This window comes from Lissotriton helveticus, chromosome 10, assembly GCF_964261635.1.
Source record: "Lissotriton helveticus chromosome 10, aLisHel1.1, whole genome shotgun sequence".
In the NCBI taxonomy this organism is placed as follows: Eukaryota; Metazoa; Chordata; class Amphibia; order Caudata; family Salamandridae; genus Lissotriton; species Lissotriton helveticus.
In genome coordinates, this window is record NC_136071.1 from 5057038 (window position 1) to 5084452 (window position 27415).

A 27415-nucleotide genomic window follows, 5' to 3' on the forward strand; every position below is an offset into this window, starting at 1 on the left:
AAAACTGTAACACGATAACTTTTAAGCACCATTGACTTTACATTGCTGCAAGCCGTGCTTCCCGCACTGCACCCGAATCCCGCGGGCTACTCCCGTCCTAACTGCTGTTAGTCCAGTGTACTCCCAGCGATTCACAAGGCCCTAGGCCTTATCCCTGATCGATTAGTGATTGTTATACCACTTTATTGATATATGGTTTGAGTGGCCACCGGCCTCATCCAAAACGTGCAACTTGTCTATGTTATACTGTGCTTTTATTTAAACGCTTGTGCTTCATTGCTCATAAAGAGTAGTGGGGATTATTCTAAGAATAAATACATATATTTTGATAATAAATAACTTGTGTGGTGTCCTTTCATTTGATATTACAGGATTGCATATGGTAAAACAGCTGGCTTCACATGTCCTCTCGAGTTAAGCCTTTAAGGCTGCTTAGTCCATGCTACCCCTAGGATAGCTTGTCTTTTTAAGGTTGACTTACAACCACCACCATAAGGGATTGTTTGGACTGATACAAGGTGCCCACAGAACTGTGGACATCATATACCAGGCCAACGTCACACTCTGCCAAACCTCTGGGGACTCTATACACACTGTACCTTACTTGGGTCCAGTGCATATAGAGCCACTTTCCTACATTGGTGGATCAGCGGTGGGATACAAACTTGCATTTGTTGGACTACTTAGTTACCATCTGATCACATGACGGAAGTCTTAAAATTGCCTTTAGAATTATGAAATAGTTTTTTCCAAAATACTAAAAGTCTTGTCAGGGCCTTGCTTAAGTCCCATTAGAATTTCAGCAAAATAAAAGTCACTGTAGTCAAGGGTAGAGGGTTCGAGCGGTCAGGTTACAATGTCAACAGAACGCAGCTATTAGTGAAAATAATAACATGCAGGACCTGGTGGAGGAACTCTACCTCACACCTTACTTACACTTGAATTTCAAGGAATTGAGGTCCTTATGCAAACTTAATATAACAATAGGCCTGCATCCAACCAAACTAGGGCTCCAGGAGCTCTTGGCGGAGTATGCTCAAGGCCACCCCTCTGAACATGGTGATGACCAGTCAGGAGGGGGAGGTGTCGGAGGAGGATAATTCCCCTCCCCCCAATCATCTCTAGGGAGAAAAGGGTCCCCATGCCCTTGACTCCAAGAATCACCCTCTGGGAGCCTAGGAACCACACAGGTTGGCCAGTGTCCAGAGAAAACATTGGTGATAGCCCCAGTGAAGAGGACAGCTTGTTAGCCAAGCTGGCCAAAAGATTGGACCTAGAGTCCAGACTCCTGGCTCTGGAAAAAAAGGAAAGAGACGGGTTTAGCACCCATCAATGGTGGCAGCAATACCAGTAACAAGGATAGAGAGCAATCTTATGATCCTAAAATCCCCAAAGGGATTGTCCCTAAATGTGAGGAAGGTGATGACATCACCAAGTGGTTCACAGCCTTTGAGAGGGCTTGTGATAGGCACTCCTGTGGGAACTGTTCTCTGGTAACTGCAGAGACAGACTTCTGACCCTCTCTGGGCCAGATGCAGGGTCCTGTGACCTCATGAAGAAAACTCTGAGGGCTTTGGGCTCACCACTGAGGAGTACAGAATTAGGTTCAGTGGGCTCACAAAACCCAGACCCAGTCCTGGATTGACTTCGTGGACTACTCAGTGAAGACATTTGATGGTTGGTTAGCTGGACATGATGTGCATGAATTTAATGGACTTTACAATTTGTTTATGAAGGAACAAATGAAAAGTTGCATCAGCATTTGGTAGACCTTGGTCTAATTTCTCCCCAAGAATTGGGAAAGAAGGCAGACCATTGGGTCAATGCTAGGGTGACAAGGACAACCACTGGGGGTGGCCAAAAGAAGGTGGTCACAAAACCTCCCCAAGGGAAGGGTGGTGAGAATCCCCCAGATAAAAAGTCTGAGTCTTCCAAAGGGCCCCAAAAATCCCTCCAATGCCTATTGTAACAGCTGTAAGAAGTTGGGACATTTAACTGTAGACAAAAATTGCCCCCACAATAAAGCCCCTGAGGCACCCAGTACAGCTAATCCTGGAGCAGCAAGTCTACAACTGGGATCAGAAGAGTGCCCAGAGCAAATCTGGACATACACTCAAGCAAGTCTAGTTTCCATGGGGGAGGTTGAGTTTGCCAATGCAGCTGTGTGGCCACCCAACCTAAAGTAGTATTTACAGTACCCCTGGGTGAATGGGAACAGAACAGGTGCCAGTGTCACTATGGTGAGAGATACACTGGTTTCCCCTGAGCAATACCTATTTGGGAAAACTTTTTCAGTCACTAATGCTGACCCTGTTATCACTATCCATCCTATGGCTATGGTGACACTAGGCTAGGGGGTGGGGGGGGGGGGGGGGGGAGTAACTTGCCTGAAACAGATAGTGGTCTCAGAAATTACCAGCTGACTGCCTGCTTGGCAATGACCTAGAAACCTCAGCCTGGGCTCAAGTTGAGTTGACAGCCCATGCTGGGTATCCCTGAACTGGTGTGTGTGCGCAAACAAGACCACAGAGCAGACAGAAGGGTGAACAAGTAGGTTTGGAGCCTGAAAGTATGGCCAAACCAACCAAGAGAAAAAGCAAGAAGACTGGGGGACCAGCTTCTATACAGCAAACCTCTCAGGACCCCCCTCCTCAGGGAGAGGACTTGGAAACCCTAGAGGGAAGAAAACAAGTTACTTACCTGTAACTTTGGTTCCCCAGTATTGGTAACTTTCATAGATTCCCATGCTTTGTATCATTCCCCGTCGTCGGAATGGGAGCCTCGGTAGTATAAAAACCATAGAAACAAAAGAGAAACCTAGGCCTAGGCCTCATCTCATTTTGTATCCTATCACCCTCTTTTTGTAAAAAGAGACCAAACTTTTGCCAGGACCAATCAGAGCAGCCTCACCCTCTAGAACCTTCCTGAGAGAGCTCAGAGCCTCAGATTTTCGTAGCCGTTGTGCAAACCGCCACTAACTCTGTAAAAAGACTGAGCTTTCCCAGGGGAGGCGGGCGGGCGCATGGGAATCTATGAAAGTTACCAATACTGGGGAACCAAAGTTACAGGTAAGTAACTTGTTTTCTTGCCCCAGTATTGAAACTTTCATAGATTCCCATGCTTTGTATCAGAGTAGCTAGCAGTAAATTACCAAGAACACATTTTGTAGATACATGGCATCACAACCATATAAGCAATACATAAAGCATAGCAAAACAAACAAGATGTGCTCACCAGGATGGAGGGATCGTAGGGAAAGCTCACCTCTCAATGAAAAAGATTCCGCAGGACTGCTTGACCAACAGCCGCGTCGTCTCGTCCTGCAGACTCCAGGCAGTAGTGTTTCGTGAAGGTATGAGTACTGCTCCACGTTGCTGCCCTGCATATGTCCTTAATGGCAACTCCCGAAAAGAGAGCCACTGATGATGCCACCGACCTCGTGGAATGTGCACGGACTCTTCCGTTCAGCGGCTTGCCTGCTTCCTGATGACCGAATTGAATCGCACTGGAGATCCAGCGGGAAATGCCACTCTTTGTCAAAGGCAACCCCTTTCGTGGTGCGCTGTAGGACACAAACAACTGAGTTGACTTCCGAAAGGGACGTGTGCGCTCCAAGTAAAACTTTAAGCATCGCTGAACGTCCAAAGAATGTAGTGTGCGTTCCGCAGGTGTAGAAGGGTGCGGAAAGAAAGATTTCAGAATCAAGGGTTCATTCAAGTGGAACTCAGATGGCACCTTTGGTATGAATTTGGGATTGGTCCGAAGAACAAGACCCTCTCTTTTAAATTGCAGGAATGGATGCACTATGGAGAGTGCTTGAAGCTCACCCACTCGTCTCGCTGATGTTAGAGCCACAAGGAGGGCTAGTTTCCAAGATAGGAACTTTAAGTCTGCTTTGTGCACAGGCTCAAACGGAGCCTTCATGAGTTGCGCCAAGACAAGGTTGAGCTGCCACACTGGTGGAGGAGGACGGACTGGCGGATACATCCGGAATAATCCCTTCAAGAATTGTTTAACCCCATGGCTGCTCAGCATATTCCCCTGCTGTGCCGAGAAATCGTAAATGCCATACAACATGACGAGCTGGGCTCGTCATCAGTGTAGCAGCAGGCTACTTCATGACGAGCCCAGCTCGTCATGAGCCTGGAAGGGGTTAACAACCCTAGAGGACCATAAGGAAGGACATGAAGAACTGCGTCGATACCTTGATATGGCCGCCAGATGTACCTTGACTGATGAATGTGCCAAGCCAGACTTGGCCAGAGATAGTAAATATGGCAACAATTGATGAGGTTGGGAAGTGTAAGGATGGAGCCCTTCCTGTTGACACCACAAGCAGAATCTCTTCCATTTTGCCTTGTAAGTCTTATTGGTACTTGGTGCTCGGGCTTGAGCCAAGACCTCTCTGCATTCCTGAGAGTGTTAGATGACTGAATTCTCTGTGTTCAGGAGCCACGCCGTCAAGTGGAGCAATCTCGGGTCCGGATGGTAAACCTGCCTCTGACTCCTGGACAAGAGGGACGGAATGGGTTTCAAATGAATTGGAGGAGCTTGGGAGAGCCTCAGAAGCTCTGTGTACCAGAATTGTCTGGGCCATGCTGGAGCAATTAGAATCATCTTGCAGGGTTCTGCCTTCATTTTCTTGAGAACTCGAGGAATGAGGGGAATTGGAGGAAAAGCGTAAAAGAATGCGCTGTACCAAGCCATCGAAAGAGCGTTCCCCAGGGACCCCTGATGGTGAACTTTGCTTGCGTAGAACATGCATTTGGCGTTCTACGGCGAAGCAAAGAGGTCGATGGCTGGCGTCCCCCAAACCGAGAACACTCTGTCTAGAATGAATTGATTCAACTCCCACTCGTGAGTCACTTCTGTCTGTCGACTCAAGGCATCTGCCTTGACATTGAGAGTTCCCGCCAGGTGCTCGGCTCTCAGAGTGATGTTGTTTAGAATCGCAAAATCCCAAATCCGTTGCGCTTCTGCGGACAGAGTCTGCGATTTGCTACCCCCTTGTTTGTTGACATAGTGCATGGCCGTCGTATTGTCCGTCCGGACCAGCACTGAATGGTTGCGAACTCTGGGCAGAAAAGCTTGCAAGGCCAACCGAATGGCCGTCAGCTCCAGGAAATTGATATGGCACTGGCGTTGTCCTGGACTCCAGTGGCCACTGACTTGAAGCTCTCGGAGAACTGCACCCCAGCCCTCCAATGAAGCGTCTGTGGTCACAACCATGGGTGAAGGTGAACTCCTGAATGATAGACCTTGGGCTATATCGCTCTTTAGAAGCCACCATTCGCTCGCCTTTCTCATTGCTGATGTCACTACCACCTTGTCGTTGAATGACCCCTCTGCCTGGCGCCATTGCTTGTCTAGCTCCTCCTGCAGAGGACGCATTCGCAGCCTGCAATGTGGTACCAATGGTATGCAGGATGACATCGACCCGAGAAGGGATTTGTATTGGCGGACCGACAGGAATGGTTTGTGGCAGAGTAGTCTAGCTGAAACCATCAACTTTTGTTGTCGTTCCTCCGAGGGACGAGCTGTACATTGCGTGGTGTCCAACACGGACCCCAGGAATCTGGCAGTTCTGGAGGGCAGCAGGACTGACTTGCGTTCGTTCAACTGAAGGCCCAGGCAACGGAACAAATGGATGCAAGTAGAAACTGCCTGAGAAGTTTCCTGGAAAGATGGTGCCTTGACGAGCCAGTCGTCCAAGTAAGGGAAAACTTCTAGAGATTGTCGTCGAAGAAAAGCTGCCACCGGTGCCAACACCTTGGTGAACACTCTTGGTGCCGACCGAAGGCCGAACGGAAGCACTTTGAACTGGAAATGGCTCTTTCCCACTGTGAAGCGAAGGTATTGTCTGTGAGCTGGGTGTATCGGAATATGGAAATACGCGTCTTCTAAATCCAGCGACGCCAAGTAGTCGCCCGGATTCAAGAGAGGAAGAATTTCCTGGAGAGTGACCATCCTGAACGAGAGCTTTACGAGATAGGTGTTGAGCTCCCGAAGGTCTAGAATGGGACGCCAAGTTTCTGCAGTCTTCCGCACCAGGAAGAATCTTGAATAGAATCCCCGGCCCCTCTGAGAGAGAGGTACCGGTTCTATCGCTCCTTTGAGGAACAATTGATGGGCTTCTAGATGGAGTAATCCTAGATGTCCTGTGCGGATGGCGCCCAGAGATCGTGTTGGAGGAAAGTTGTGGAACTCCAACGTATGGCCACTCTCTACGATATTGAGGACCCACTGGTCCGATGTTATTGACTTCCAACTGTCCAGACAAAGGGATATCCTGCCCCCCACTGATGTGATTGGGAGGGGAGGAACAGTAGGTAGAGCCGGGAGGCCGCTATTGTCGTTTGGTGTTGTCACGACCTTGTCGATGTGGACGGCCCCGCGGAGGGTGGCGAGAGAAAGACGCTGATTGCCTCTGTCGCTGATTTGAGTATTGGGGTTTATAGGACTGGGAAGACTGTGAGGAATATCTCTGCTGGTTTCCTCTGTAAGACGCAAATCCTCTACCTCGTGCGCCCCTAAGGGGACCTTGCGATAGGTGAGTGACCCCAAGGACTTTGCCGTGTCCGTGTCCTTCTTTATATTCTGCAGGGTATCATCCACATGTTTCCCGAACAGCATCTCTCCATCAAATGGGAGATCTAGGATTCTGTTCTGGACCTCCTGACGAAACCAGGTGGCCTTTAACCAACCCTGGCGCCGTAGCACAGCGGAGCCTGCCAAGGCTCGAAACGCCGTGGAAGCAATGTGCATTGCACAGTGAATTACTTCTGCAGAAGACTTTTCCCCTTCTGTAAGCACCTTCTTGGCTTCCTCCTTTGTGGGCTCTGGTAATAGTTCCACGAAGGGTTCCATGTCGCACCACATCTGGCGGTCGTAACGGCCTAAGATGGCAAGCGCATTTGCCGCTCTAACTAGCAAGCTGGCCATGGAGGAAAACCGTTTTTCAACATTATCCAGACGTCTGCCGTCCTTGTCCGGGGGTGTGGTCAACGGCGTGGACGGATTCTTCGACTTGCTTTGGGCCGCCTGAGAGATCACCGAGTCAGGCTTCGGCTGACCAAGAAGGCAAGCTGGACTGCCTTCCGGAGCCTTATATTTCTTTTCCAGCCTGGGGAGCACTGGAATCACCGTGGCTGGACTTTGCATGATCTTCATGCCCTCCTCCCATACATGCTCAATGATGGGAATAGACTTGACAGATCTCCGGTATTGTTCCTTAAAGTCATAAAGGAAACATTCAGATTCCTCTCTCGAAACAGGTAAGCGAAACCTCTTTGCTGCTTGCTCCATCAGATGATGAAAACCCCCTATATCCACCGGAGGGGAGACGGACGTGTCACGACCTGAGGCGTCCGGATCTTGTGGCCCACTGTCCCCTTGATCCAAGTCTGGGTCCTGTAACGGATCAACCAAGGGATCCACCTGCATCACTTCCTCATCCGAAGAGGTATCTTGATGGACCGTCTGAACTGGTAAGGGGTCTGGTGTACGGACCCGCACCAAAGGTGTCACTGGCGGTGGTGAAGAGGACACCACTGGAAGACTAATAGTCGGCTGCACTTGTGGCTGGATTTGAGGTGGAGGAAATGCAGGCTGTCAAGGCGGTTCCGACGGAAACCTTTGACGATAATCCTGAAGCATCATTTGCAAATCAGAGATAAGCGAAGAGGGCATGGCCACCATGCCCTGTCCCAAGACCGGCGTGCGTCGGTCATCCAGAACATATGGACTATAGGCAGGGCCATAATTATCATCATCCTCCATCTCATCCTCCTCAGATTCATCATCCAGCAGCATTGTCGGTGGATGTGAAGAAACTAGTCGCGGAGAAGTCATCTCCGGCGTAATTTTCAAATTCTGAATCGGAAAAGCTAACTTTTGACCCGTCGACGGTCTCGTCGACGGTGCCGTCGTCGCCAGAGCAGCCGCCGTCGACGGAGCCGTCAGTGGAATAGTCGACGGTATCAGTCTTCGTCGACCCAATCTTCGTCGTCGACGCCATCGTCGACGGTCTCGTAGACGAACTCGTCGTCATCACCATCATCGTCGACGTTGAAGTGGTTGTCGTCGTCGACTTAGTTTTCGTCGTCGACGCGGCCGTCGACAGTAGTTTGCCTGTCGTCGTCGACGACGTGGAAGACGTCAGCGTCGACGAACTCGGGACCTTGAACGTCGACGAAGTAGTCGTCGTGGAGAAAGCTGCCGCCGACGATCCCGTCGACGGCGGAACAGAAACAGCGGGAACGGGAACTTTCACAACTTTCACAGAAACAACTGTGGTCGACGTACCTGGTGTTTTCGTCGGCGGACGCTGTTTTTTGTCCTGGAGAGCACCCTCCTTTTTGTCCTTTAAGGCTGTAACACCTCCAGCAGCCTGCCCCTCCTTTTCACTTCCGTGAGGAGATTGAGAAGGCTGGTCCCCTTCAGACCTATCCGAGATCTTGTGAGAGGCTTGAAGAGGGGGCTCAGATGTAGACGCAGCAGGGGGAGACCTACCCCTCTTCCTTGATTTGTGAGAGGAAGCAAAAGATGCGGAATCCGCCTCATCTGAAGAGATCACCTCCTTGCGAGGCTTCATTTTCTGCAGCCAGGTTAACAGTCGACCTTCTGTCACGAAGGGTCTTGTTCGAGAAGGTTCTGCAGATCTTGCACTCTGTGGCCTTGTGGTCCGGATATAAGCAATAAATACAATTCTCATGCTTATCTTCCACAAACAGGCGTTTTTTCCCCACAAGAGGCACAGGGCCTGAACAAGGCCTTCTTCTCCTTGTCAGACATATCGATGTGTTGAAGAAAAATTGAAGAAATAACCAGAAAGTAGTGAAAACTGAGCAGAGCTCAGTGGAGACTCCCTAGCACAACGTGCGGTAGAAAAATCTGAGGCTCTGAGCTCTCTCAGGAAGGTTCTAGAGGGTGAGGCTGCTCTGATTGGTCCTGGCAAAAGTTTGGTCTCTTTTTACAAAAAGAGGGTGATAGGATACAAAATGAGATGAGGCCTAGGCCAAGGTTTCTCTTTTGTTTCTATGGTTTTTATACTACCGAGGCTCCCATTCCGACGACGGGGAATGATACAAAGCATGGGAATCTATGAAAGTTCCAATACTAGTGAAACTTAGCCCATGGAGCTTGAACTTTACCAGGTTGAACTCATGGGCCCAGGGGGGCCTACTAGGGAAGAGCGGTGCCAGGGTCAGCAAGACTGTCCCCACTCTTGAAAGTCTGAGGCAGCAAGCAGTTTCAGAAGCACAGGGAGAGGTCAGTGGTACCCACAGAGCTTATTGGGAAAAGGGATTACTATGCTGAGGCAAGGAACCCCACTCCTGGAACCACCAGGAGTATGGTATTGCCACAGAAGTACAGGGAGTTCTTCCTAACTTTGGCTCATGACATCCCCCTAGCTGGACATCTGGGGCAAACCAAAACTTGGGAAAGGATAGTTAGCCACTTCTACTGGCCCCAGATGAACCAAAAGGTGAAGGAGTTTGTGAGCTTCTGTGTTACCTGTCAAGCCAGTGGCAAGACAGGTGGCCACCCAAAGGCCCCCCTGATACCACTGCCAGTGGTGGGGGTTCCCTTTGAAAGGGTAGGTGTGGACATTGTGGGTCCACTTGAACCTCCCACAGCCTCAGGGAACAAATTCATTCCAGTAGTAGTGGATCATGCTACTAGGTACCCTGAAGCAATTCCACTTAGGACTACTACAGCATCTGCAGTAACCAATGCCCTCCTAGGTGTCTTCACCAGGGCAGGGTTTCCTAAGGAGGTGGTTTCAGACAGAGGTTCTAACTTCATGTCTGCTTTCCTAAAGCACATGTGGAAGGAGTGTGGAGTGCAGTACAAGTTTTCTACCCCACACCATCCACAAACAAATGGACTTGTTGAAAGGTTCAACAAGACATTTTAAGGTATGATCATGGGGCTCTCTGAAAAACTCAAGAGGAGATGGGATGTCCTGTTGCCATGCCCGCTTTTTGCTTATAGGGAAGTGCCACAGAAAGGAGTGGGGTTTTCACCCTTTGAACTTCTGTTTGGTTATCCTGTAAAAGAGAGTTGGGAGAGGCCTCTCCAAGAACCCATACAAGACATTGTGGGCTATGTACTTGGCTTAAGGTCCAGAAAGGCTGAGTACATGGAAAAAGCATCCAAGAATTTTGAGGCCAGCCAGGAGCTTCAGAAGCACTGGTATGACCAAAAAGCTGCACTGGTTGAATTTCAACCTGGGCAACAGGTGTGGTTTGTGGCGCCAAGGGCTCTTCAAGGCCGATAGAGTGGCCCTTTCCTATCCTATAGAAAAAGAGTAAGGTCACTTAGTTGACCTGGGCACAAGCAGGACACCCAAAAGGGTTATCCATGTGAACCGCCTAAAGCTCTACAATGACAGGGCTGACCTCAACATGTTGATGGTGACTGATGAGGAACAGGAAGCAGAGAGTGAACCTCTCCCTGATCTCCTCTCCTCCAGCCCAAAAGATGGGTCAGTAGATGTGGTTGTCTTTTCAGACACCCTCTCTTCCCAACAGCAGACTGCCTGCAAGCAAGTCTTGCAACAGTATGCTAGTCTCTTTTCCCATACCTGACAAACTGGTGTACCCATGATGTGGACACTGGTGATAGTTCCCCTGTCAATAACAAGATCTATCGCCAGTCAGACCAAGTCAAGGAAAGCATCAAGGCTGAAGTCAGTAAGATGCTGGAGTTAGGGGTTATTGAACCCTCTGAGAGCCCCTGGGCTAGCCCAGTGGCACTGGTCCCCAAACCTCATCAACAGGGTGATTAGAGAGATGAGGTTCTGTGTGGACTATAGAGGGCTCAACTCTGTCACCAAGAGAGATGCTCACCCTATTCCAAGAGCAGATATTGGGGGAGCCACATTTCTCAGTACCTTTGACTTGACTGCAGGGTACTGGCAGATTGGCATGGACCCAGGAGCAAAAGAGAAAACCGCATTCTCCACACCAGATGGGCACTATAAGTTTACTGTAATGCCTTTTGGGTTAAAGAATGCCCCTGCCACTTTCCAGAGGTTGGTGAATCAAATCCTCACTGGGCTGAAGCCCTTTAGTGCAGATTATCTTGATATTGCTGTCATTAGCTCTATCTGGCAGGATCACCTGATGCACCTTGGGAAGGTTTTACAAGCCCTGCAGTCTGCAGGTCTAACTATCAGGGCATCCAAATGCCAGATAGGGCAGGGCACTGTGGTGTACTTGGGCCACCTTGTTGGTGGAGGCCAGGTAGTTTCCTCCTCCTTGGAATGGAGGAACCTTTAAAATAGCTGCACTGATGCTCATACCAATCTCTTTTGCTGAGCATCTGGCCCAGTTTTCTGCAGGGTCCAGTAAATTTCAACTGATGTTTGGTACGACAACGCCCTTTTGATGAGTCAATCATAGATATGGGAAGACCCACACACATGGATCATGTAGATTAGCTGGGTGCCATCTTCAGGATGTAAGGGAGTGCTTTGGACTCTTAGCACGGCCATCTAACATAAAACATAGGCAATTTGGGCACACCGGATGAATTGGTAGGAGTAAATAAGCATCTTCTATATCCATCGAGGTAAAAAAGTTTCCCATTTATGACCGTCTATCAATGAGCTCATTCAGAAAGCTCCTTTACAAACGTGTTCCAGTCTCTCGGATCAAGAATTGGACACCACTCTCCAGTTATCTTTCAAATGAAAAATCTTCAGTAAAATACTTGACTGTGTTCTGGCACTAGCTCTACAGCTTTCTGTGACAGTCTGATTAGTTCTCGTTTTGGGGCCTCCAAGGGTTGATGATGCAGCAACTTTGATAGAGGAGTGATTGGTGATTGTTATGTAAATTCAGTCTTGTGATCATACTCCATTATCCCCAACACTCATATCGGTTTTAATTTTCCACCGGGCTGAGCGGTACTGTACTCCTTATTGTGTCGGCTTTTGGATATGGTAATGTCATGCAACTGCCCCTTGTGTTGGCAGAGAGGATACCAGTTTTCTTTTCCCTGCAGAGGTCAAGGTTATGCACATGTTTGATACAAAAACATTTTTTTTTAACGTGACCCCTAGAAAGAAGCGGTTCACGACTTCATGGTAGGATGTCTGCGACCTTCAAGAAATAAACCAGGGCCCGATGTGAGAAGAGCTTCTAGACCTGAGCCACAAAGTCCTCCACATTTAGATTGGGAGCCACAGACCAGCAACTGTCAATACTTACACTGACAACTAGATGTAATCTTAATGTACTGTGAGGAAACTGCAAACACTAATAGCAGTATTTTAAATTTGTTGAGGGTTTCATCAACGAGCCTACAGATCTATGCAGTAATCTTCGAAGGACTATATAACAGGGTGCCGTACTTTTTAGGCAGGCCTTACTCTCTTAAGCTCAAAATCAAAACTCTGGACTCTTTGCCCGTAGAAATCCAGTTAAGATCCACATCAAATCAGCCATTACTCTAACATATCGCAAAGTCCCAGATATGCTGCAACACTCACCTGAAGATCCGCACTGAAACTCCTTGACAATGACCTCGTTCTGGAAGTACGGATTGCCGCTGAAATAAAACTTTATTTTGCAGCTGGATTTCATGTGTGTGAAATCTTCTACCTGTGACATAGGAAAGAAAAGCGAAGAGAAAGTAGCAGCCAGATATTAAAACACTCAAAAAGAAGTCAGATGTAGACCCCCGCTGCACCCTCTCCATTTTCTCTAGTTTCACACACAGTTTAATTGACCACCCATAGCAAAACAGGATTTTTTTTAAAGTGCATGAAAGTTGGGCTCATGCACACCAGCCATAGTACATTCCTGCTAGCTTTAAACATTCACTACTTTCCTCACAGCCCACGCTGTCCGGGGGGGAGGGGGCATAGTCATTGACATCGAAGGGCAGCAGCATAGAGAATACCAGACGGTTAAGTAAGCCAAGAAAAATTTAATTTGTTCAAAACAAGGTATTCAGCAAAAAAATAAACTAAACCGCACTGAGACTTAAGAGTGTGGGCGGCTCAATGGATTAGACAAGACAAGTTTAATGGTTCTTAGCTATTTATGAACAGAAGGCACCTGAATCTGAGAGAAGAGGGTAAGGGTGGATTAACAAAAAGAACCTGCTATGGGGGTGTAAGTCAAACTGAACATATGACAGCTTCACCGATACGATTTTGACTTTCAAAAGCAAGAAGCGGAGCATACAATATACTTGTAGATGCTCACATTTCAGCGAGTACAGTCCCTTAGGAGGGGATGAGCAGAGAAAGCAGCTTGCTCAGTATTAATTTTAGATCTAGGCCTTCCAGTGACCGCTTGGGAGGTCTAAAGGAGGGATGGAAGAGCACAAACAGGGACAGCCGAATGATCACACCAAACAAGTTTAAGGGCTTAGGCAAGACAGAAATTCCTTATTTGTTCCAGAAACAGCGATTCTACATGTGCCCCCACCGAAGGGCTTTGCCAGAATCTAAAATACCAGGGGGGAGGAGGTTTCTACATAAAGCTGGTCATCTGCACATTTCATGTCCTTTGTCCTGATGCTAAAGTCTCAAGGAAGCATGGCGGAAAAAGAGCAAAAAGATTGAAAAAACACATCAGCATCAGTGGTGAAGATAGATTAATGGTGGAGGGGGTTAAAAGAAGGCATTTCAGGAAAGACAGGTAATTTAATTACCTAAAGGTTCAGTAAAAAAAAAAAAGAAAATCAAGGGATATGATAGGGACAGTACAAGCTCTAGCGTGAGACTGCCAAACATCCACCTGCTCAAATTGACACTTCAAATTGATCGTGTAAGTGGGTATGACAGCTGTAGGAGTGTTTCGGCTGAGGTCTGAACCACGTTGTAGTAACTGGTACATTAGTTTACAAATAATAAGATTAGAGCTTTATTGGGCATGTTTAGGAAGACGAGCACTTTTAGGAGCTGCATAAAAATAAGTTTCAAAGTGCTCTAAGTGGGAGGCAGATTGAGGGCAGGGCGAGCAGTCTTACCAAGTACGCGGAAGCACATCACAGATGGGTGAGTGAGGACGGTCTTTCCTGTATGGGAATGCTCTGCTGTGAAAGGGTTGAGGATTCAGATTACTATACTGTGACCACCAATTACTTTTGGCACACCACACATCCAAGCTTGCTCCAGCCTTGAAAGTAGACATGTTGGTGATCAATGGGGTTTTCAAACAACTATATAAACTCTGGGGAGTTACTTTCGCAACAGAGTAACAAAAAGGACAGAAGTCAACCAGACATAAGATTTCCAACTATTCATGTAATGTGTTAATTCTAAAACCGGTTCACTTAACCATTTCCATTGCCACTTTGAAATAAAACTGCAATAGACATTTCCATGCTGCAATTGCATAAAGAGGGTGTTTCAGAGTGGTAAAATTCTCCAGGTCACTGTTAAAACTTGCCATTTTAGCGGCGGTCTGTAATTTATACGCGTAAACTATTTGGCAATCAATTAACCTGATCCATAACTGTTATACCCAGGGGTAAGGCTTTCAAAATTAGCCAAGTGAAACAGCACCTTGTTACTTTTTTTTTGTTACTTCCTCAAATTAGATTTCTTTGGCGGCATGTGGGGCATTAACTAAATGTTATAAACAGTCTATGGGGGCCCTTTGATCTTACACACTAGTCAGGCTCAGATCAGTCCTCAAAGCTTGTATCATTGCATTTCTTCTAAGGCAATAATCTAATGAAATATCTGATTCCACATAATGGAAAGATACCTTTTGTCCCATACTCGTCTGAAGCTCTAAACTCAGAGGCCATTTGATCCCTTCATTTAAAATTTTGCCTATGAATAGTCGAGGGAAACTTATTCCAGCAATAGTTACAAATAGCATTTTACCAATTCCAAATTCTGGCCACTAAATTTGGCAACTTTGATAGATTGTGAAAAACAAACTTACTCTAAAACGTACTCTAAAACGTGCTCATCATTAATTGTTTCTGTGCCATTTCATCATTGCAAAAGGCAGGGTCAGCTCCCAAAGGCGGCAGGCCTTTGAAGCTTTCCCTTCGTGGACCCAGCCCATCGCAGCTCGTCCCAGGATCGGCTTTGATTCTGGACCCAGAAAGGGGCGGCTCTCTACCCAGCGGCCCAGAAACCTGTCAGGTGGTGGCATATGGCGGACTGCCATTCAGGAACCACACCAGAGGCTGGTCGTTTCAGTGGCATCTCTAAGAAGCCCTCTGAGTGCATTTTACATTAGATCCCACACTAGCATCAGTGTGTGTTTATTTGGTTGAGAAGTTTGCTACCAAACTTCAGTTTTTAGTAAAGCCATTATGGAGATGTGTACAATAGGGAAAAGGATTGTATACAATGGCTATACAGTGTCAGCAAAAGAACTGAATAACTGTAGGAGCAGTAACGTTATTTAAGTCTGTCCTTGGGGTTTGGGGTACGTGGGTGAGAGGAAATGCGTTACTTACCTGTAACTGCAGTTATCCAGTATTGGTATCTTTCATAGATTCACATGCCTGAATCATTCACCGTCGTCTGGATGGGAGTCCCCGGTACATAAATAAAGTAATGTCCCATTAGACATATAGAGTAACAGGCTCAAGGGCCTCACATTAGTAACATGTCCTTTTGTAAAAAAGACCAAACTCTAGAAAAGAGCCAATCGGCTCTCACCTCCCTCTAGAACCCTCCTGGAAGGAGCCTCAGTCCCTCAGATTTTCATAAGCACCGTGCTAAGTAGGCGTATTACTGAGAGAATAAGGTGAGCCCTTCCAGGGGAGGCGGGAGGGTTGCATGTGCATCTATGAAAGATACCAATACTGGCTAACTGCAGTTACAGGTAAGTAAAGCATTTCTTATCCAGTATTAGGGTATCTTTCATAGATTCACATGCCTGAATCAGAGTAGCGAGCAATGATAAGCACATTTCGAATGGTATAGAATATACAAATTGACCAGATAAGTGAGCAATAGAAAACATCAAAATGCAAGTAGAAAAACCATCAACAAATACAATAGAAACATGTGCATACACAAGAAAGGACGGTGGGATGAAAATAAGGCTCACCTCTATCGAAATAGATGACGAAGCACTGCTTGTCCCACTGCAGCATCCTACCCGAGTTCTGCATCCAGGCAGTAATGCTTGGTGAATGTATGCGGCGTCTTCCACGTTGCCGCTCTGCAAATGTCGATAAGCACACCTGCGAAGAGCGCCATGGATGTAGACATCGCCCTAGTAGAATGGGCCTGTACTTTAGATTGCAGGGGTTACCCGCCTGGTCATGACAGAATGAAATGGCTGCAGAGATCCAGCGAGAAATTCTTTGCTTAGTGAGAGGAAGACCGTTTCTAGGTCTACTGTAAGCCACAAAGAGTTGGTTGGATTTACGGAAGGTTTTTGTCCTCTCAATGTAAAACTTTAGGCAGCGTTTAAGATCCAGAGAATGTAGCGTTCTCTCTGCTGCAGTGTGAGGATTTGGAAAGAAAGAGCGCAAGATTATAGGCTCATTGAGATGGAAGTCCGACGGGACCTTTGGTACAAATTTTGGGTTTGTTCGTAATATTACTCTGTCTTGCTTGAATTGCAGAAAGGGCTCCAGAATTGAGAAAGCCTGGAGCTCACTTACTCGTCTCGTTGAAGTAAGTGCGAGAAGGAGTGCCGTGTTCCAAGAGAGGTACTGAAGATCAGATCTGTGTATCGACTCAAAGGGATGTTTCATGAGCTGATTAAGGACTATGTTGAGCTGCCAAGTAGGAGGTAAAATCTTCACAGGAGGAAAAGTACTGTAGAGTCCCTTAAGAAATTGTTTAATCAATATGCGAGACCAGAGAGAAGGATCAGTAGAAGATCTTCTGCAAAGTGATATTGCCACCAAGTGAACCCTGATTGAGGCATGAGCAAGGCCCGAGTTTGCCAAATTTAGAAGATAAGGCAATATTTGCACTGGAGAAGAAAAAGGCCGTCTTTTCTGAGTTTCACACCAAATGCAAAACCTCTTCCATTTTAAAGAGTATGTCTTGTTGGTACTATCTGCTCGAACCAGAGCCAGGATGGCCCTACAATCCGCCGGAATATTTAGAGTCTGAAACTCATTGAACTCCGGAGCCAAGCGGATAACCTGAGAGATGCCAGATTCGGATACTGGACTTGCCAGTTGTTCATCATAAGGAGAGATGGAAATTGCTTCAACAGTATTGGCGTTTCCAGAGAAAGAAGGTGAAGCTCTGTGAACCAATGTTGGCGTGGCCAAGCTTAGGCTATTAGAATGAGCGTGCAAGGCTCCGCTTTCAATTTCCTGAGGACTTTGGGGATCATTGGAAACTGTGGAAAAGCGTATGCAAAGACGTTGCACCATGCGATCGAAAATGCATTCCCTAGAGATCCTTTCGGGGGATGCCAGCTTGCGAAGTGTTGGCATTTGGCGTTTTGCTTTGTGGCGAATAGATCGATTAGAGGAGTGCCCCGTTGTGAGAATATTTGGTTGAGGATCCCCTGATCCAATTCCCACTCGAGAGGTTGTGTTTTGTCTGCTTAGAGAGTCTGCTAGAACGTTGTCTGTGCCTGAGACATACTCCGCTCGAAGGGAGATATTGTATAGGATCAACCAGTTCCAGATTTTTTTGCGACTCGCGAGAGTGTTAGAGAGAGTCCCTCCCTGTTTGTTGAGATAGTGCATCGTCGTGGTATTGTCTGTACATACGAGCACTAGAGAATTCTTGATTCTTGGGAGAAAAGCCTGAAGGGCGAAGAAGACCGCCCTTAGTTCGAGGAGATTTATATGAAGCCCTTTTTCGAAGGGAGACCACTTTCCGCTTATCCGCAGTTCTTGGAGGAAAGCTCCCCAGACTCCCAGTTAGGCGTCTGTTGTGATGATATGTGGTGAAGCTGGAAGCAAAAAGGGCAAGCCTTGAGAAAGGTTCTGAAGAGACATCCACCATTGTAGAGCCATGACCATCTGAGGAGTTCTTTTTATGAGATCGTCGAATGACCCTGTGCATTGTGCTGAGAGCGCCTCTTGGAGAGGGCGCATTTGAAGGCGGCAGTGAGGAACCAGTAGGATACGTGAGGACATCATTCCGAGTAGAGACTTGAAGAGGCAAACCGTTAGGGTTCTTTTTGAAGCTACGAGAATAGCTAGTACCAAAAGCTTTTCCCTTCTCTCCTGTGATGGAAAAGATTTCAGTCTTGTGTCGATTGTAGCGCCTAGGAAGTTCATAAGCTGAGAAGGTAGAAGGACTGATTTTTCCCGATTGAGTGAGAGCCCTAAACGATTGAAAAGTTGTAGACAATCGTTGGAAGACCTGGACACGTCTAAGGGCGGTGCCTTGATCAGCCAGTCGTCCAGGTATGGAAAAACTTGATGGTGATGTTGTCGGAGATATGCAGCCACTGGAGAAAGGCACTTCGTAAAGATGCGAGGTGCAGACTTGAGCCCGAAAGGCAGGACGCAAAATTGGAAGTGTCTGCCCGCTACTGCAAATTCTTAAGAACTTCTTGTGATTTCCGTGAATCGGAATATGAAAGTAAGCATCCTGAAGATCAAGAGACACCATGTAATCTTCCACATCTAGAAGCTGCAAGACCTCCTGGATTGTCACCATACGAAACAACTGCTTTTTTAGGAATTTGTTGAGGGCTCTGAGGTCTAAAATCGGTCTCCATTTCTTCTCCTTTTTCTGTACCTGGAAGAAGCGAGAGTAAAATCCTCTCTCCTTTTGCAACAGAGGAACTCTTTGTATCGCTCCCTTCTGGAGCATAAGAGAAATCTCCCGGAGAAGCAGCCGTGGATTTTTGTGAAGCATAGGTCGGAGAGGAATGTGAACAAATTCTAGTGAATGGCCGAATTGAACTATTTGTAGAACCCAACGGTCCGTGGTAATTTGCTTCCAATTTTTCAGAAAATGGGAAATCCTTCCTCCAATCCTTGAGGGTGGAGATGAACTGGAGACTGGCTGAAGTAAAGGGTCATTGCCTACGAGCGTTGCCTTTCCGTTAGCCTTTACCACGAAAGGACAATTTACCATAAGAGGATTGTTGGTTTTGCTGCTGGCACCGTTGATATTGTGGCCGATGTTGCTGACCAGAAGAGTATGACGACAGATATTGGTGATCCCCTCTATAAAAGGACTGCCCTCTCTTGATCCACGAAAGGACGGACTTTTGAACTGGAGAGTTCCCAATGCTCTGGCCGTGTCCGTATCTTTCTTTATACACTGGAGTGTCTCAAATTTTTGGTCCGAAAAGAAACTGGCCATCATAAGGCATATCTAAGATTTTTGTCTGTATTTCGGGACGAAAAGAAGTTGCCTTTAACCAACCTTGTAGTCTTAATACTGCTGCGCCGGCAAGTTGACGAAATGCCACTGACGCGATATCCATCGCACAGTCTATAAATTGACGCGGAGCGTTCACCTTCAGTAATATTTTCTTTGCTTCCTTCTTTGAATCATCAGGCAAGGCCGCTAGATATGAAGCCATATCTGCCCATAACTGTCTATTGTATCGTCCCAAAAGCGCTAAGGCATTGGACGCCTTTACTGTCAATGCAGACATTGATGGAAAACGCTTCCCAATGTTATCTAACCTCCGGCCTTCCTTATCCGGCGGAGCCATCAACAGGGCAGAAGGATTATTGGACTTTTTCTGAGCCGCCTGTGTTATGACCGAGTCCGGCTTGAGATGTCCTATTAACAAGCCGGCGCAGTATCAGGTGCCCTATACTTCTTGTCCAAGCGAGGTAACACCGGAGGCACGGAGGAGGGGTTCTGCATAATCTGCATACCTTGACCCCACAGGTATTCTATTAGGGGTATAGATCTCACAGACTTTTTGAAAGGCTCCTTAAAATCATAAGTAGCAGTCCTGCTGGTGAGAAACCATGGGAATTTGAAAACGTTGAGCTGCTCTCTCAACGATATTATGGAACCCCACGATGTCTTCAGGTGGTGAGTCCGCCTGTAGGTACTGGAGAAGCAGGATAGGGAATGACAGTCGTCCCATTCATCATGGTTAGACGGTGTCCTGAAGCTCTCCCTCCTCATGCTGGTCTTCTTCCTTGTCCTCATCAGCAGATGGAGGATGTGATAAATTGACCGGTTCCGGTTGTAAATTTAAAGGCGGAGGTCATGGTCTCGGTGAGGGAGATACTGCTGGGGGTTGAGGTGTAGGAGATTTTGGAAACCTTTGTTTGTAATCCGTAATGAGGTACTGCAAGTCCGAGACCAAAGAAGCTGGAAGACAAACCATTGTTGGAGGAGGTGGTTGATATTCTTCCTCCTGTTCCTCCTCATCTGAACTGTCCTGATAATTTACATTAAGTTCAGAGGGGCTTGTCGCAGTTTGAAACATGTCCCCTTTGTCTGAATTTTCCTCTTCCAGAAGACATGCTGGAGGCAGTGGTTGGACTCTGCTTGCCGATGTTAGGGCCGGCGTCAATGTCCTTTTAGTAATTTTCAGATGCACATATGTGCTTTTCAGACTTGGATCCGTCGTCAAGCCCTTCAACGGTGAAACGTCAGCAGGTGTCGTAGTCTATAGAATTATCTGTCGACACTGGTGTTATCACTGGAGGAGATTGTCGACGGCGTCTTCGTCGACGGCATCTTAGTCGACGATGGCATGGACGTCGACGAGGTTTTCTTCGTCGTCGAGCTAGTCGACGACCCAGTCGTCCGCGAGCGCAGCGTCGATTGCTGCGACGTTGATGGTGTATTTTTGATGTTAATCGCCGACGACAGTGTCTTACCTGCCGTCAACGATGGAGTCGTTGTCGTAGACGAGGTTAATGACGACGTTGCCATCGACGCGGAAACAGTTGACGTCGACGAAGTCACATAAGGCTGTAGACATAGCTCTCCTCGTCGACGCTTTAGTCGTCGACGGAGAAGTAGGCTTTTTGAAGGTGGGGACTTCCTGAGAGGACACCTTCGATGGAAGAGCCTTGGAGTGGAACTCTGAAGACTTCTTAAGTGTCTTCTTTTGAGGAGGCTGTGAGGAAGGGCCGTGGAGCCTCACTTGGTCTTTTCTGAGAGGATTTAGAGGATACTGAAGAGCCCTCACTTTCCTCAGAAGATTCCAGCTAGTCACTGTCTTTCAGCCTTCGTAGCCAGATTAACCCCTTCGGCGCTGATGACAAAGCCAGCTCGTCATCAGCGTTACCTGTGCGGATGACAAGCTGGCTTGGTCACGAGCAAGCCATTTTTGAAATTCCCGCGCACAGCGGGAAAACGCGGTAGGGGTTAAAAGGCGTCCCTCTCGATCTTTAAGGGTTTTTGTGAAGAAGGTACGACATACCTTGCAATCCTTGGAAGAATGGTCTGGATAAATGCAAAATAGACAGTCTTGATGTTGATCATCTACATGTAGCCTTTTCTTCTCACAGGAACCACAGGACCTGAAAAGACCCTTTTTTGGTGTCTCAGCCATGAATATATCGGTTACTTCAGTCCACAATATAAAATATATCACCAGAGAATACTGGAAAACCAGTTGAGAAGAAAAAACGGAGCAGAGCACTGAGGAGACTCCCTTAGCACGACGTGTGGTAGAAAATCTGAGGGACTGAGGCTCCTTCCAGGAGGGTTCTAGAGGGAGGCGAGAGCAGATTGGCTCTTTTCTAGAGTTTGGTCCTTTTTACAAAAGGACATGGATATGTTACTAATGTGAGGCCCTTGGGCCTGTTACTCTATATGTCTAATTGAAGATTACTTCATTTATGTACCGGGGACTCCCATCCTGACGACTAGGAATGATTCAGGCATGTGAATCTATGAAAGATACCCCTAATACTGGATAACTCGGGAACTCGGGGTGCGGCTGTTAGAACATAAATCAGCAGTGAAAAACAACAAAGGAATGCACCCTTAGTGGAACACTTGAAGGATGCTGGCAATAGCTGCATAGATTTTAGATAGTTTATCCTTGAAAGAATTTATGGGAGCAGGAGAGGTGGAGATTTGGAACTAAAGGAAAAGTAGGGAGCAGTGGTATATTTCAACTCTCAACACGGTCAGACACAGGTTAAACACTAAAGAGGACTGGCTGAAACTAATAAAATAATCTCCAATAATGGGTGGGGTAACTGTTAATAGTCAGTTAAAACTCGCTGTATAAGAGGTAGGAGTATATGAAGGCTTGATTTTCTCCTTGGAAGGAAGTTTTGGGTCCTTGCCAACTTGAGCCCAAATGGTATTAACTTTCGTTATTGGGTATTTTTACTGGGGGTCTCAACTTTTTTATACATAGTTATGGGTGTGATTTTATCCCTGGTTTCACTGCCCTCGTTCTTTTTAGAACTTTAGGGGAAGCTAGCATTTATTTGGAAATTGGCCTAGAATTGGCCTTTTCCGACATATGTTGAGGAGGTCAATACTTTATGCAAGACCACGCCAACATGGCGAAGAATTGGGCCCATTATTAGAAGTGCGTTGACTGCTTGATACTCCAACACAGCGGTGATTCAGGACCATCTACGAACACTTTCGGTTACGTTGGTGGTCTGACGTTCTCTACATCATGACGTGAAGTGAATTACGTCTCCTCTATATGTAGAGGAGGACCGACAGATTTGCTTTCCGTAATTGAAGGGAACAAACATTGCCGGCTGGATCCAATTAGTGACAGAGTTGAGATCCCACTGCCAGATAGAATGGTTTATTTCCAGCCAGTTGGTGGGCAAGGGGACGGCCTAACCCATAGCGATGGGGACTATGGCTGAAGGTTTAACTATGGACACCCTACTACTGAATTGACATGGGGCGTAAATGTCCTATCGGGTTATTTAACTGGCATTTTAGTCTTGACTTTTAGAAAAAATGCAAAACGGGTAAAATAGGTTGTTGCATTAGCACGGGGTAACATTGACACACCCTCAGGATGAAGAACTGGGTGGTTGGTTGTTATTCTTTAAATGATAATTTACGCTAGACCCACAAGCAGGGTAATAATTGAGCAGTTGAATAGGACTACCTATGTAAAGGATTGGTAACTCGTGTATCTATTCTGGCACTGACCGGAAGGTTATCTTTTAAGATCACATTGCGATAAAAAAATAGACACGTGAGGTGAAAGCTTTGACTGCTTCATCAAGCGGTGACGTTGGAATCCCTGGCCCATACAGAGGAACATCTGAAAGATACTTCCATAGTTATGGTTGTAGAGATTCTACACGAATGAGGTGGGTTACAAACTACTGCTGGGTTTTTTCTCTTTGTCTTCTAATAGACAGGATTTAGATATAAAATACTTTTTTAAATAAAATCTTCCATTCCATTTGAAGACTCCGACTGAATAGCGGGGTTCATGCATTTTAAACTTTGTTCCAGATCTTTTTAGGTGAGACGCCAGACACTACATCCTGTGGAAAGCCAAAGGAGGTAGGTTAAAGATGCTACTACATTCTTCCTATACTCTCACTAAAGGAGCCAGTTTGGAGATTGGAACAGCAGTTGTGAGATCAGGATTCATTGTTATCCACGCTTTCAGTCTATTAGGATTGACTACAGTTGAGAACAGTAGGTAAAAACTGAATACTGATCTCACCCTTATGAACTAGGTGAGTCTAGAATATATGAAGGTTTCTTGGAGAATAAGGTTGTGGTATGATTGGTAGTAGGCGTGTTGTGACATCTCCCAGCCCCGAGAGGGTGGGGTGAATGTCTATGTAAAATAATGGGGGGGCATGTTGGGCGTATACCCATAGTCCATTATTTAAAAAATATATACTGGTCCTGAAGAGCAAACATATGGGCCTTCCAACTTGTGAAGTAAGGGACGTAGCGATTATAAAACAGTGGATTAAAGTGGAGAGAGATTGATATCTATTCTGTCCTTTTATACAGGCGAATCTCCTTGAGCATTTCGTTGAGAGGGATAAATACTTTGTTATGCCACAACACTTCGGACAGTGGGCCACTCAAAGAAAGAACAAGGCACCAATCCTAGGATCACCAAACAGATTTGTTTTCAAGTTCCAGCGTGCTCTTTCCAAATGCTCCCTGTCCCAAGAGCATCACCCAAAACTGGGGTAAAAAGTCAATTTTTTGTCCAATATGGAAAAGCACCGCCCTACAAGTTGGTCTCATCCAGTTGTAAGAGACTATACTACTTTTCTAGTGTCCTCTTATATAAACGCTGAGTCGTGATGTATGGTTGTAATACTCATTTAATAATCCATTTTAGGAAAAACACCAGCCAACGCGTTTCGTTCTGAAACTTCTTCAGGGCGCAATAGTTGTGTCGAGGCGTGTTAGCTTCCAATCTCAATGGTTAACGGAGTGGGGCGAAAGAGGACTTATTTGTCCTTAGGCTTGATTTTCTAATCTTTATATTGTAGCTTCCCCAAAAGAGTGATTTCCACAATGCAGGGATTATAGGTATCCCTCCCTAGTACGCATCTTTTTTTATATAATTCGGAAAACTGAACGGAGCAGGAAAGGGAGGGGGGGGGGGGGTGTCACATTACAAAGGCTGCCAGGCCTTTGAAGCTCCCCTGCCACTGATGGCTCTTCCTGGCCTGGCGAGGTGTGACCACCTCCTCCTCCCAGGAAAGGCTTTGCTTCTGGGCTCAGGGAACGGAGGCTCACACCCCAGGGTTCCAGAAACCAGTCTCGTGGTGGCAGGCTGGTGTGCCCCAGTCCGGGAACTCACCAGAGGCTGGTCATTTTTCAGGCGGCATCTCTAAGATGTCCTCGGAGTGCCTTTTTCATTAGACTCCACACTGGCATCAGTGTGGGTTCAATGTGCTGAGGAGTTCGATACCAAACTTCACAGTGTTCAGTAAAACCATCATGCTGGTGTAGCATTCGTAATGACAAACTCCCAGCACCATATACTCTTAATGGTAGCACTGCACTTACAATGTCTAGGAATTGGTCTAGACACTGTAGGGGTACAGGGCTCATGCACCTGTACCCTCACCACTGGTATAGTGCACCCAGCTCGAGGGGTGACTGACCTTTGCCAGGGCAGTGGGTTGTAGGCATGGCACAGGCCTGTGTCCCATGTCGACTCTTCAATTTGTTCTGCACCAAGACACGCAGACTGCAATGGCAGTTTGTAAACGTACAGGGCCTCTAAGGGTGGCACAATAAGTGCTCCAGCCCTTAGAGGCCTTCCCTGGCCACAGTGCCCTTGGTTCCCATGGTACCTTTTACAAGGGACTGGCAGGTGGCCAGTGTGAAGTACCGGTAAGCAGGCACAGGAAGAGAAGCGCCGTAGAGATGAAATTCCAAAATTGTGTTTATTGTATCAACAGCAAATCCATGGGAGTGCGTACATCCTCAACGAAGCACAGGCTGCCAAGGGCTATTTGGTAACCAGCATACTTCGCTGAAGCACAGCACGAGGGATGCACTTTCAAACACACACATGCTTGAGGGAGCACACGGCAATGTGGAATGTAGAACATGGAAGGCAGGACAAGCGAGTATCAACAAAAAAGGGACTACAGAAAAGAAATAGCATTGGTAAGCAAAATACATTATGTAAACACCATTACAGCCAATTGGGGGTACAAGGTACTGTTTTTGGGAAAATACACAGGCCCTGGGAACCTGATTGGCATCAAGTTTGACAATTTGACATCAAGTCAAAGTGCATCAGTAGTCTGGCAAAAAGTGTGGGGGGGGGGGGGGCGGGGTGGGAGGAGGTTGCAACAGAAACCCAGCTCCCTACAGTGGGTACATCTCCTAATCTTACTTTTACGGCCGGTCTTGCCACCAAAGAATGTAGTCAGAATAGGGGAGTGGGAATCTCCACTATCTAGCAAAGGAGGAAGGGCCTCTGAAGCTTCCTGTCCTTGAATGCAGTTCCTGATCTCTAAGAGCGAAGGCACCTTAAAGGTGAGGGGGGTCAAACTTGTCTAGGCTGCTAGCTGAGACCAGTCAGTGAACACACTAGGGATCAGTAAGTTTTAAGGAGGTACCTCTAAGGTGCCCTCTGGGAGTAACTAACAAATCCAGCACTGGCATCATGTGGGCTTATCAAGATGAGGTGTTTGGTACCAAAGACTATGGGGTACGGTGAAGCCATCAGGTAGCTGGAAACTCGTAATGACGAGTAACAAGTCCATGTACTCTGTATGGCTTCCTTGTTTACTAGCGGTTCACAGGGACACATCCACTCCCGCAGATATGCCCACACAAGGGTATAGCGCACCAAACCATAGGGCTGTAAGACCTGCTTTACGGGTGATTTACCTATACCACATGGTGTTTTGCAAGTATGGCACACAGGGGTGTGCACCATGGCAACACTACATTTTTCTCAGCACCAAGACATGCAGGCTGCAATGACAGTGTGCATGAGGTTGGTGAGGGACCCCTTAGGGTGGCACAACTCGAGCTGCAGCCCTTCGGGACCTTCTTTAGTTCCAAGGCACTACGTAACAGAGGTACCACTTACAAGGGACTTACAGGGATCCTGAAGAGGTACCAATGGTGGAACAATGGCACCGTTTAGGGAAAGAAAACTGGTACTGGGGACTTTCGCAAGAAACCAGTACACTCAGTCAAAGTTGCATCAGATACCAGGCAAAAAGCATGTGTGTGGGAATCGGATGTATGACGGTACGACGCGTACCGTCACAACGCGTGCTTTAAAACCACTTGGATGCTAAGGCATGTTCCACGAGAGCCATGTAATTTCCATTGAAATCAATGGAAACTCCATGACGAGTTACCCTTGTCATTAGCATCCAAGTGGTTAACAACTCGTCCGTTACAACGCAAGTCGTTACCACGACTTGCGTTGGGGGCGCGGATTGAGAATAGTATAATTTACTATTCTAACACCAGTCCCCGTGGACACTAGGGAAGGTGTTGGAATAGTAAATATACTATTCTTAATCCTCTAGCGCCCTCCAGCGCAAGTCGTGGTTACGACTTGCGTTGTAATGGACGCGTTGATAAAGCCTTGTGGAGTAAAATCCGCGTGGTAAAGGATGTTTCCCATGGGAATCATGTGAAAAGGGGTACTTTCCTATATTTTCCAAAAAGTTTCCTTTAGGAAATAAAAATGTACTTAGTATCTGGTTTTCCCGAAATGAAGTGTTCCCAGAAACCAAAAAACCCATAAGTTCTGCAAGCAGCATGTAGCACGAGTGCAATCACTTGAGGAGAGAGCAACTTGTGAAAGCCCGAGGGTGGATTAGAGGGAAGGTCCTATGTTCTGTGCAAAAGACCACAGACCGCAGTGAGCTGAATAATAGGACTAGGATGAGGGAAACAAGAGCGAACAAGAGGTGGAGGTAAAGAGCCGCGGGTGAGGGTAAAGCGCCGCGGGTGAGGGTAAAGCGCCGCGGGTGAGGGTAAAGCGCCGCGGGTGAGGGGAAAGAGCCGCGGGTGAGGGGAAAGAGCCGCGGGTGAGGGGAAAGAGCCGCGGGTGAGGGGAAAGAGCCGCGGGTGAGGGGAAAGAGCCGCGGGTGAGGGGAAAGAGCCGCG

At 47.1% G+C, this 27415-nt stretch overlaps 1 protein-coding gene across 1 annotated transcript in view; it reads right to left on the minus strand.

The window, feature by feature from the left end:
* Nucleotides 1-27415, minus strand: part of LOC144785726 (testis-specific Y-encoded-like protein 4) — a 194822-nt gene that overhangs the window by 144249 nt on the left and 23158 nt on the right. Inside the window, exon 3 of the mRNA XM_078664516.1 lies at nt 12500-12611. Within this exon, the coding sequence (XP_078520642.1) occupies nt 12500-12611 (112 nt within the window). The remainder of the gene's footprint in view (nt 1-12499; nt 12612-27415) is intronic.